The following is a 12,939-nucleotide window of genomic DNA, read 5'->3' as shown; positions in this document are numbered from 1 at the left end:
ACACACATATATGGAATTTTAAAAAGCGGTACTGATGAACCTAGCTGCAGGGCAGGAATAAAGACACAGATGTAGAGAACAAACTTGAGGGCATGTGGGGGAAGGGGAAGCTGGGATGAAGTGAGAGTACCATTGTTGTATATACACTACCAAATGTAGTGGGAAGCTGCTGCATAGCACAGGGAGATCAGCTGGGTGCTTTGTGACGACCTAGAGGGATGGGATAGGGAGGGTGGGAGGGAGGCTCAAGAGGAAGGGGATATGGGGATATATGTATACATATAGCTGATACACTTTGGTGTACAGCAGAAACTAACACAACATTGTAAAGCATTTATACTCCAATAAAGATGTGAAAAAAATTTTTTAATAAAATTAGTAACAATAATAATAATACAGAACTTTTAAAGAGCCCTCAGCATGTGTCAAGCGTTTTACAGGCATTATCTAACTTAATCGTCCCAAGAACCCATTAAGAAGGTGCTACGATTATCCCCATTTTACAGATAAGGAACCTGAGGCTCGGAGAGGTTACGTAACTCACTGAGAAGGTCTAGGACATCTGATTTGAGCTTCCTCATCTATTTTCACTTTACTAATGAATCTGGATATTTACCTTTTCCACTTGCCTTCCTTTCCCGGAGAAACAAGGTCCCTTTCCTTTTACTCATTCAAGACCCAGCCTTGTGTGAGGTCCGGCAGACTCAGGTACACAAGCCAGTGTCCAGCCTTCCAGGAAGCACAGCTTCGGTCTGTGTCCCTCACTCTCTCAATTCAACTCCGCAAGCCCTGTCTCCTCCCTGACCAGTGTCTCCTGCTCCATCAGCCTCTCCTTTCCACTGGCTCTTCCATTCTGGCTACAGGCACGTTCAGGTCTCCCCATCCCTTGAAAAAAAATGTGTTTCCTCCCAACCTACCCCTGGCCGTCCCTGGGCAACCAAAGCCCTCGAAGGAAGGATCTGCATCACTGATTCATGTGCCTGTTTCTTTCCCTTCCCTACAGTCCACCCTCACTTGGCCATGGACTTGGCTGAGGACTTCTCTCACCCTGGAGGCTGCTACACACTGTCCCTGTGAGCACGCTCCCTCCCTGGGCTCTCTCCTTACTCCTAGCTCCAAATTGAGACAGCCCAGGTTCTCTCCCTGGCCCTTGTCCCTTCTTACTGTTCACTCACACCCTTAGCTTCAGCTCTCACCTCTAGGCACAGAATTTGCAGATCTCCAGCTAAGTCCAAGGCCGGCCCTGAAATTCCAACCACCAGCCAGATGTATGCCGCTGGATTTTCCAAGCCAAACCTAAATCCCATGTGTGAACCCAGAGGCATCCTGCTCCTTCCCAACCCACTCTCAGCCTGATCTGCTTCTGTCTCTTGGCAATCACACCTCTCTCTCCCAGGCTCTTCACTGGAAAGCCCAGCTCTCTGACTCCTTCCACGCCCCCTCGGCCCATATCCTGCCAGTCTGACCTCCACGCCATTTTCTCTCCCATGCCCTCCTCAATTTCGCCCTAAATGCCCTCCTCCTACGTCTGATTTTCATCCCTCCATCTGGAGAAGATTCTCCATCTTCCAATGAGTCTGCCCACCCCAGATGTCCACTGCTCTGCATCCGTCTCTGACTGCTATCAGATCAATGTGCCTGCCCCGGCCCTGGCCTCCAGTCCATAGGGAAACCCCCCCGGCCTGCACCCAATGCCCTGAGAGCTTTGGCGATTGCTGGCCCTGGTCCTCCTGTTTCCTCTTGTCCAGTGTGACTCACCATTCATGTCCTTCCTGATTCCCCTGGGCAGGACCAGAGCCTCCCCAGGAGCCCCACAGCACCCGACCCCAGCTCTTTTCCCCTCCTCCCTTGGATGACAGATGCCTACAGGGCATCACTGTGATGCTCAAAATTACTTCCACGACGCCGCGGGTGGTGCCTCAGCAAGGTAAGAGAGGGAACTAAAGCATATGCACGTTCACAAGCCCTCTAGATATGGTGGCACACACCGTCCTCCAGTTCCCAGAAACATCTCTCAACTACCGTCTCCCTTGCCTTTTCTCACTAGAGGCCTGAGAGCCACATGTTCACTCGCTCAGCCACCCTGGCCACCTTTGGAGCACATAGAAATCTGGGTATCACCCAAGTCAGTTTTCAGTTACTTGCAGCCAAATGCAAGATCATACATGTGATCTCATTCAACTCTAACAGCCACCCTGCAGGGTGGTCGTTTATTTTTCACACGAGGAACTGAAGCTCAGAGAGGTTATGTGACTTGCCCAACAACCCAGAGCCCATGAGGGAGTGAATCAGGATCAAATCTGCCTGATTCTTAAACCCAGTCTGTTTCTGACCTGCTTCGCCATGCTATATTTCAATGTTTGTTGAGTGACTCAAGAAGCAAAAAGATTATGCACTTAGCAAATCCTCCTCCTTAGGATCCCCCTCAGAGATGTGGGAAAGGGCTATAACTTCCTCCAGCTGGGTGCCCTCATCCCTCCCCATCCAAAAGAAGGTGCCCTGGTCAGCAGCTAATGTGGTCTCTAACCAGTGCTGTCCCTTGTCAGAGTCGATCTGGGTATACCAGGCAATGCCCGGGGGACCTCAGCAGTCCTGAGGCTCTGTCCCAGCTGCTCTCTGCACAAAGGCAGGTGCAGCCTCCCTCACCTGCTCACGGGCACTTGCTCCCCCCCACCTCCCATCCACATGAAATGAAGCAATCAATGGTACAAATATTTTATCTCATTCCCCACACAGTTATTTTATTTGAGGCAAATGGATCAATGTAGCCCAGGGAGCATGGAGCAGGATTTCTCATTGAACTGATGTTTGTTTGGAAAATCTAACCAAGTTATAAGGCAGCTGCTGAGGTACGGGGCTGGGGTGTGAAGGGTGGTCCCAGCAACCCTGGGTGTAGCCTGGATGGGGAGTCCAGAGCCAGCCAAGGCTGTCATCCAGAAAGGTGGGCATGGGAGCCTGAGCTCCAACCCTCTTAGTTGCTTGCTAGGTGCGTGATCTTGGGCATATATACTAAGTTCTCGTTGCCTCAGTTTCCTCATCTAGAAAATGGGACCAATAATGCCTATCTCATTCAGTCATGTGAAGATTAAGGCTATGAAATGAAAAGTGCTCAGCACAGATCCTAGAACATAGTAAGCACCCAAGGTTGGGTGACTGTATTATTATGACTGTCATTGTCATCATCATTATCATCAACAACATCATTATTTATAAGGACTTCTTCTGATCAGAGGGGATAAGAGAATGTCTAGATTTTCAGAGTTCACATATGGGATCCTTTTGTTCCCTTAAGTATGCTCACATGTTCCCATTTTGGAGTCAGAGAATATGATCACGGTAAGACTGGAAATTGTGGAAAGGATTGTTTTCCTTAACACACATCGAGGATTTTGGATAAATCATTTGCCTTCTCTGGAAAATGGAATGATAAGGTCTGGCCAGCCTTCCTCATAGAGTAGTAAAAAGTGATTGTGGGGCTTCCCTGGTGGCGCAGTGGTTGAGAGTCCACCTGCCGATGCAGGGGACACGGGTTCATGCCCCGGTCCGGGAAGATCCCACATGCCACGGAGCGGCTGGGCCCGTGAGCCATGGCCACTGAGCCTGCGCATCCGAAGCCTGTGCTCCGCAACGGGAGAGGCCACAACAGTGAGAGGCCAGTGTACCGCAAAATAAATAAATAGATAAATATAAATAAATAAATAAAAAGTGATTGTGAAAAGTCATTTGAGTGGTCAATAATTATCATTTGAACTTTCCCCATGATTATTAATACCCATCTAGCAACCAAGCTCCTTGTTATTCTACCTAAATGCCAACATCTTGACTCCTCCTATTACCTTGCTATACCTGTTTGGGATAAGAAGCAGGATCCTACCTGCAGAAGCGGTGAGGCAAGGGCTGGAAGGGGGAGAGGGGCAGAGAAGCCAAAAGGACCTCGTAAATAAAGACAAAAAGGTAAGATGTTTCTGGAGTCACCGTTTTTAACAAAGCTCTCCCAGGTGAAAGCCCCTCTCCTGAAGAAATGCCGGTTGGTTGGACACCCATCAAGAAGGCTGCCTGGTGGCCATGGCCCCTTCTTTAACAAGCATCCTGGCTGCTTTGTCAGTTGGTGAGACTTCACAAAGAAGGGTCCTGATCAGAGACACCAGGTCCTGCTCCGGTTCCCGACCTATGCTAATCATCTCTCCCAAGTCCCATGGACTCAGGTGTCCCAAACAGAAGTCACCATCCCAGACCCTCACCTGTACCTGTTCAAGGCAGCAATGTCCTCCTGTTCATAGTGAATTTAAGGTTCTTGCCTTGTTGCGAAAAAATTCAGAGATGAAGTGAGAGAGCGTGGGCCATCTCAGAAGGCAAGAGAGCCTCGAAATATGGCGTGGTTAGTTTTTATGGGCTGGGTAATTTCATAGGCTAATGAGTGGGAGGATTATTCCAATTATTTCAGGGAAGGGGCGGGGATTTCCAGGAATTGGGCCACTGCCCCCTTTTTGGCCCTTTATGGTCAGCCTCGGGACTGTCTTGGTGCTGGTGGGTGTGTCATTTAGCTTATGCTAATGTATTACAATGAGCGTATAATGAGGCTCAAGATCCACTGGAAGTCGAATCTTCCGCCATCTTGGACTTAGTCGGTTCTAACCAGTTTTTGTAATGTCCTATGGCTATGCCATTCTTTTAAAGGTTGTGCCCTGCCCCCTTCCTTCCTGTTTCACTCCCCTCACCCAAGTTCTGGAAACCTCAGTGCCTCTTAACAGCTCCATCACTCACTCAACAGGTGTAATCTGTTCTTTGAAATATATTTGTAGAGTCTCTGAAATCCCTTCCCTCTCCATCCCCTTTGCCTCCTGCCCCCATCACCCATCCCTGAGTTACTGCACTCACCTCCTGCCTTTCTTCTCTACTATTTGCTTCTCCTCTTCCTCGAGCTGTGGTACACGTGGCATTCTGCTTATTCTTCTTAAAACACACATCAAAATGACCTGCTCAGGTACATGTAAATACGCACACACAATGGTGTGCTTTCTTCCATACACCGAACTTATGCAAATTTAGCTTACACACCCAGAAAGAGCGAGAAGGAAAATAATAACTACTTCTAAGATGCTGGCGCTTCTCCCCCCACGTCACTCAATAAAGGCCTCTGTCAGACTAAGCTCTGAATCCACCACTGTACGCATGGCCGGCCCCAGCTCCTGTGTGCCCCTCACAGTGGGCACAAGGGGCTTCAGGGGTCACCTTCTGCCTTATGCAGACTCTAGAATCAACCCTACTGAAGACCTGAAGGAAACCCACCCCAAAGTATGGGGTTTTTTCCAGGTTGCTGCAACTCTAAGTGATTTCTTTGTCTATTTTCTACTTTGGGTTATTTCTAATTTTCCATTAGCAAACATACTTATCATCTTTTTTTTTTTTTATGCGGTACGCGGGCCTCTTACTATTGTGGCCTCTCCCGTTGCGGAGCACAGGCTCCAGACGCGCAGGCTCAGCGGCCATGGCTCACGAGCCCAGCCGCTCCGCGGCATGTGGGATCTTCCCGGACCGAGGCACGAACCCGTGTCCCCTGCATCGGCAGGCGGACTCAACCACTGCGCCACCAGGGAAGCCCCTTATCATCTTTTAAAGCCATTTGAACATTTTTTTTATTTAAGATGGTGTTGCTAAACCTTCAACGACTCCAGTCACTAACCCAATACAGTCCAGATGCCTCGGCCCAGCATTCGAAGCCCTGCCCAAGTGGGTCTCAAGGCACATCTGTCTGTGTCCCTCACACCCCTCCATACTCGTGAATGGGAGCCTTGCATTTCCTCTAATGCACTGGGCACTTTTGTTGTACCTTCAGCCCGAAATGTCCTCCCCACCCTTCCCTCCCAATCCAGATGCGACCTGTGCACCAAGGGACACCCCCATATCAGCTGCTTCACCAAAGTTTTCCTAAGCCCCACTCCACCGCCACTACATCCCGTCCTGTGGCAACCCCACTCCCCATACCCGCTTTCTCTGGAAGAGCTGGTACACTAGTCAGACCTCCCCCCAGGATAGTTTATCCCTCTGTTGTAGACTGTGCAATACCTAGCTTTGCACACCACAGATGCTCAAATAATGGAGCAAGTGAAGCGGATCGAATTGGATTGAACTGAATTGGACAGCTCTGGCTTGACTTGATTCAATAGCTCTGTTCCTTAATACAAAGTTTTGGTAAATTTGGCAAACTGTGCATTCAGTAAGGCTTTCAATGAGTTGCCTCTAGGCAAATTAGCCATTTGCTCCTCGGTCATTTGGGCAACTGGCCCTCTGTTACTTGGCTTTCGGGGGACTGGATTCTGACAGGTTGATCCCTCCATGCAGTGACCTGATTTTCTGTTGAACTGACCAGAGCAGACGGTGAGCAGCAGGGGGATGGATCTCGCAAAGGCCCCAGAGGCCCCTGAGGACCAGGGAAGCTCAACCCCAGCCCTTCAGTGACTCTTCAGAAGCACTCCCAGACACCCCAGCCCTGGGAGAGCTGGGAAAGCCGGGGGACACTCACCCTTAAAGAGTTGCTATGTGGCGATGCCACTACCCCAAGCCCCGAGAAACCATCCATCCAGCCTCGAGTTTCTGTCTGAGGATTAGGACCCACTCCTCACTCATGGGCAGCACCCACAGCGAAGGGGCCCAGGGGGTGCTCGGCTGCCCCCACCCCTGCCCTTTCCCCCCAACCCCTACCCTTCCCCCGGCCCAGAGTGGAAGTTTGACTAAAGCTCAGTGTCTTTGCTTTTATAAATCTCTGCCTTTTAATGATGGCTCAAGGCTGAGGGGAAAAAGGACCATTAAACTCACTGAATAAGTTAATGGGGCAGAGAGACTCTATTTCGGAGCCACCTCAGGCTATTTTCCTCTGTAGCTAAAGCCTGAATAAGTAAAAAGAAAAAATTAAAACCGCAGAGCGCATTGCCAATAAATAACCTCCAGTAATCTCTCAGCATCCAGGACTTCATTTGCAGAGATACTATAATGCAGATCACTTGTAAAACACCTCTGGTTTCAGAGTTCCACCTGCTGTGGCAGCTGGGGTCTTATCACCTGCCTGGTTCTGTCCCTCCCAGCAAAGGCAACCAACTAAGGGCTGCTCCCATCTGGGCTGCCAGGCCCTTTAGGCATCGCTGTGAGAAGCTGCCCCCCAGCAAACGTCAGCACACAAAAACAGAGGAAACCCCAAGACCCTCCAAACCCCCAGACATAGAGATTCCCTCAAAGACTCCCTAATTCACTGTCCTGAAACTCAGAACTTTCTCTCATCCCTCGGCACAAACCACCGAATCCAGCATCTTGGTTTCTTTGGCCTGGACAGCTCCACCTTTTCACAAAACTCCCCTCCTCCCCCCTCCTCCCCCTCCCTCCTTTCTCTCCTCCCCCCTCTTCCTTCCCCACCCCCTGCTCCTCCCTCACTCCAGCCCTCAAGCCCTGCTCAGCCCACTTCCCTGCCTCCTCCTGGGAGAAACAAGGCCTCCCTTGAACAAAGCTGGAAACATGACCCTTAGGGCCTAGAAAGCACAAATAATTAAATAAGTCAGCACTCCTGTTGGTAAGTGTTGAGTCCCACTAGACACACGTTGTTTACTCTTTAATATTTAAACATGTTAATTAAATCTCTGAATAAACAAATACATTTTAGCAAGTGGCATTCCTCAGTCGGAGCTCCTTCCCGCCACCGCACACCTCAGGGCCTTCCAGGCGGGACCGGGCCTTCCTCGTGGGCTACTGACGTGCTGGTGGATGAGGTCCAGGATCACTGCCCCTTGGCAGCCTGGACTTAGCATCAACATGTGATGGGCTCCAACCCCCCCGTCCAACCCACATCTGCTCCTCTCAAAACCCAAGGCTCCCTCTCAGCTCCCCTGACCTTCAAAAAGTCCCACCCCGGGGCTTCCCTGGTGGCGCAGTGGTTGAGAGTCCGCCTGCCGATGCAGGGGACACAGGTTCGTGCCCCGGTCCGGGAAGATCCCACGTGCCGCGGAGCAGCTGGGCCCGTGAGCCATGGCCGCTGAGCCTGTGCGTCCGGGGCCTGTGCTCCGCAACGGGAGAGGCCACAGCAGTGAGAGGCCCGCGTACCGCAAAAAAAAAAAGTCCCACCCCCTCCAGGTCCCCTCATTCATTCATTCATTCATTCACGTGTTGCCCAGCGTTGATCTAGCCAGGCAGATGCTGAGCACTGGAAAGAAAAAGATAATCAAGGGACTTCCCTGGAGCTCCAGGGGTTAAGACTTCCCCTTCCAGTGCAGGGGGTGTGGGTTCGATCCCTGGTTGGGAAGCTAAGATCCCACGTGCCTCGGGGCCAAAAAAACAAAAAAAAACATGAAACAGAAGCAATACTGTAACAAATTCAATAAAGACTTTTAAAATGGTCCACATCAAAAAAAACCAAAAAGAAATTTTTTTAATAAAAAACAATTTTTCAAAAAAAAAAAAAAGGATAATCAAGACGGGACCCCAATCCTCAACAAGCTCACAACTGTCCCGAGGAGAAGCCCACCTCCCTCATTCTGGCCTGGCCTGGCCCCTCCCTACCTCTCCAGCCAGAATGAACGTCCTCAAGCTCTTTAAAGGTTCCCTTGCTTCCAGGGCCTTCTTCATGTTGTTCCCTCTCCCCAGAGTAGCATCCATGGCTTGTGCTCCCCACCATGGGGCTAATTCACCCTTCAGGTTTCAACTTAGCAGTCCCTTCCTCTAGGGACCTCCTCCGCGTGCCCCAGCTAGAGGATCCTATAAGCCAGTGAGATTTCTCCAACACACTTATTGCACCCATTTAAGATATAAATTGAATCATCTCCTCTTTAAAAGGAAAAGCCTTCCAGAGCCTCCTATTTCACTCAGATTAAAATTGAATCCCCTTCCCATGGCCTGTAGATCTCTCTGACCTCACCGGCCTCATCCCTCCCCCTTGCTTACTCCAGTCCATCGCCCCCTACGCTCCTCCAGCCTCCTTTCCATGTCAACAACATCTAGTCCATTCCCAACTCAAAAGTGCTGTGCTTGCCAGAAAATTCTACCTTCGGGGATATTCCCGAAGTTCTGCCTCTTGCTCATTCTTCAGATAAGAGCTGGGCTGCGATCTCCTCCTGGAGCCCGCCCCCTGCCAGGAGAAGTCCCCACCTTCCACCTCCCGGTCAGGCTTCCCATCACATCTCTCCGCTTGGTTCCTTCCTAGGACTTGTGGCTCTCTGACATTATCTGAGTGCCAGATATCAAACACTGATGGCCCCTGCCCACTGAATTTCCAGGCCAGAAACCTTATCTGTCTTGTGCATCACGGCATCACCAACGTGAAGGAATGAAGCTTGTTTGTGTCACCACCTGCCACTCATTTAGGGCTCTGAGGGCAGGACCAGGCAGGCTGATGCCACAGCCCTGCACTCAGCACCCACCTCAGACTGAGAAGGAGTTAGTGGACACGCGCTGGGCTGGGGCTCCCCCATACGCCATGTCTGAGCACTCAGCAAGCAGGCCTCTCGGTTACATCATTTCGGGACGGAGATGTGGAACCAGAGCTGTGGTCTGGCCTTTATCTGTCCATTGCACACAGGACCCAGCCCAGGGCCCTGAGAGGGGCCACATGACTAGAGTGATGGAGAACACAAAGAAAAGAGGCCAACCCCAGGCCAGAGAGCACCAAATGCACCCCCTGGCCCTGGTTTCACAGTGTCAGAGAGAAAAAGGGCGCTCTGAGAGCACCAGGAACATCCTTGGGCTGCAGACACCAGAAGGTGCCCCCAGGAACAGCACCCTGATTTTTCTGCCTGCTTCAGCCCCCCTCCTGCAAGCAGCAGCGTGTCACAACAGAAACCCCACAGGCTCTGAGTCAGACAGGAGCCCAGCTCTGCCACCTACCAGCTGGGTGACCTTGCCACCCCTGTCCCCCTCAATTTCTTCATCTGCAAGACAAAGATACAATAGCACCTGTTTCGATGAGTCATGCACGTGTGTCTATCCTAACCCAGATTCATCAAAAGCAGCCCTATTGTGTAAGCTGGTGCAACCACTTTGGAAACAGATCTGTCAGTGTCTTGGAAAGTTAAATATCATACAATCCAGGAATTCCACTCCTGGGGACAGACCCAAAAGAAATGAAAGTGTTTGTTCACAAAAAGCCCTGTGCATGAAGGTGCAGAGTGGATTTACCCATAATAGTCCAACTAGATGAGTTTGGCTGGGGCAGAGGGTTCCCATGGTGGGGATCATGGGAGGCAAGACTCCAGAGAGATGTTGCAGCCAGAACACGATCACTGAAGGCTGAATTTTACGCCGGGACCAATTAGGACCCAACAAAGTTTCTTGAGCTGCAGTTACCGAATTATGTCCCTGCCACCCAAATAGTTTTTTAAAATCAACTTTGAGTCTTGCAGGGCATTCTCAAAACCAGCTGTGCTTTCATTTCTCAACTGCATATCAGATGACATAGGTCAGAGCACGTTCGGTCAAGTCCAGCCCTGTGGGGAAAGGTTAGTGGAGGCCAAGGTCAGGACAGAGCCAGGCATCTTTTTGGGGGGTGCAGAGAGAAGAGATAAAAGGGAAACGGAGAGAGAACTCAGCACCTGGGCGAGCGCTGTCAGAACGTGCTGGGGAGCAGGTAGTGTTCTTCAGGAATGGGGGCGTTCAAACGTTTTGTAGCCTGGGAAACTTCATAAAAGTCTTACGCAGAATACCACGCCACCTCTGGCCTCACTTCAGGGAGTAGAGCTGGAGAGCTGCCAACGCGACCGTCATGCTCAAAGTGTGGTCCCGGGATTAGCAGCATCTGCCTCACCTGGGTGCTCACTAGAAATGGCATCCTCAGGGCCCACCACAGATCTACAGATCGGAGTCGGAAACTCTGGGCTGGGGTCCAGCAATCTGTGCTTTAGCCAGGCCTCCCGATGAAGGGGACGCACGCAAGTAGGAGGACCACCAGGGTCTGATCCCACACCGCTCCCCCCACACAGGCTCCACCCCCAGAGACATCCTCCTGCAGCCTCAGCGCCCTCCAACCTTCCACCCCGTCCGCAACCACCACGTTAGACGTATGACAGGTCAGGGCCAGAAGAGGCCTCAAAGATCACCTGGTCAGGCCCCTGATTTAAAATGTAAGAAAACGGAGGGTCAGAGATGGCCAGTGCCTTGCCCAGAATCACCCAGTAGGTTGGTGGCAGTGACAGGACAGACCCCACAGGTCACTCCGTCCTGCCCCGGTGTCCTCACTTAGAGGACGTTCTCAGGATGTGGCCAAAAATACCTGTGCCCACGAAATTCAGGGATGCCAAACCCCACTGGGTCCCAGGACCCCTTCTGCCCCTCCCTCCTTCTCACTATCAGTGTCAAAAACAGAATAGCACAGAACCCATCGTGCCCTGTGGGAGCTGTGGGAGGGCGCTGGACCCAGGACTAGAAGCAGAGATGACAGGTTGCAGGGCGGGGGGCAGGACCTGAGAGCATCTGTGACACGGGGCGGTTGCGTGAGCAGGGGCTCTGGAGCAGACCTGCTGATTCAAACCCCATGTCTGCCACTTCCTGGTTGCATGACCCAGGACAAGTGCTGTAGCCTCTCTGTGCTCAGTTTCCCCACCGTTAACATGAGGATGCTAATGGTCCCTGCCTCATTGGGTTGTGCTGAGAATGAAGGATGGTTAAAATCAGACTGTCCTATATAAAAGAGGATGTATATGTGTGTATAACTGAGTCACTCTGCTGTACAGCAGAAATTAACACAACATTGTAAATCAACTCTACTGCAATAAAAAATAAATTTAAAAAAATAAGACTATTCTGAGAACAGCACGTGGGACCCGGTCACAGCACAGCGTCTGTCGTCCCCATGATGAGTTAAGGTTCCCTAGAAGATTCCCTCAGCAGCTGCCCCACTGAAGGCAAAGCCAAGGCCCACAGAGGCGTGGGAGCCATGAGAACAAGGTGCCCGGCACTCCGGGCAGGTGCATGCACTGTCCCCAAGCTGGGTTCTGCGGTAGGTGTGCGAGATATGCTGGTAGAAATCAGCCCCTCCTATTCAGCAGGTCTCTATGGAGTCCCTGTGAAGTGCTGGCTACAGGATAAAACACAGTCCCTGCCTCTGACACAGCGCGCAGAGAGAAAACAAAAACATCCAGGAGCCTGACGCCACCCAGGGCATGTGGGTGCAGCTCCAGGGAGCCTCCCCTGGGCTAAGATGCTGGCTGAGCCACCCTCTCTGGCCAGCGACCCACCCGGGGAAGGTGAGGACTGGTACCTGGGAAGGTAACAGGGTGGAGCCTCAAGGCCAGGTGCCTGATCAGAGTCCAGGTAACAGGCAAGTCACCTGGGTGGGGACACAGCTTGCGGCCCAGGACCGGGGGCGGCAGGATGGGAAGCAGGGAAGAGTGACCAGTCATTTCCATGGAGACAGGGCGTGACCCTGGATAATGACGCCTGCACGAGGGTCAGGGACGGATAAGGTTGCTCCTCCTCCACCATGGCTGCCCCAGGTCCCAGGGCGCTGCTCTGAACTGCAAAGAGGGAGGGTAGGCCTGTCTCGGTCGCAGCCAGGGCAGGGGCAGTCCCCCAGAGGGCTAGACAGAGGGTCTGCTGGCTGCTGGGAGAGGGAAGCCAGGCCCAGCCCTGGACCAGCACGTGCAGCCAGTCTTCGCTTGCCCGTCCGGGTGCTCACCCCCCCATCACATGGCGGAGGAAGGCTGACCGCCGTCCCCCACCACCACCCCCCGCCAAGTCACCCTCTGACGGAACTTTGTCCCAGGAACTTGGCCTGGGGGACCCAGGGAATCTGGCTGCACCTTCGGCACCCCAGCCCACCTCCCGCACAGCCTGGAGGTAGATTCCAGGTGGCAAAAGAGAGGGGCTTGACCTTACACATCCTGTAACTATGGGCAGAACACAGATCCATCGGTCCGCCTGGTTGATGTTTTCCCAGCTCTCACCAAAAGGGCCAGCCCAACAGAG

At 52.0% G+C, this 12,939-nt stretch overlaps 1 protein-coding gene across 1 annotated transcript in view; it reads right to left on the bottom strand.

The window, feature by feature from the left end:
• LOC111169328 (NT-3 growth factor receptor) overlaps positions 1 to 10,740 on the bottom strand; it is a 107,665-nt gene extending 96,925 nt beyond the window's left edge. Inside the window, exon 1 of the mRNA XM_089906227.1 lies at positions 10,700 to 10,740. Coding sequence (XP_089762353.1) covers positions 10,700 to 10,740 — 41 coding nt within the window. The remainder of the gene's footprint in view (positions 1 to 10,699) is intronic.
• Between the last annotated feature and the right edge of the window lie 2,199 nt (positions 10,741 to 12,939).

Source organism: Delphinapterus leucas, chromosome 2, assembly GCF_059928025.1.
Source record: "Delphinapterus leucas isolate spDelLeu-1000000601 "Yukka" chromosome 2, BTC_Dleu_Yukka2, whole genome shotgun sequence".
NCBI lineage: Eukaryota > Metazoa > Chordata > Mammalia > Artiodactyla > Monodontidae > Delphinapterus > Delphinapterus leucas.
The sequence above is the reverse complement of the archived record's forward strand: the minus strand, read 5'-3'. Positions and strand labels throughout refer to the sequence as shown.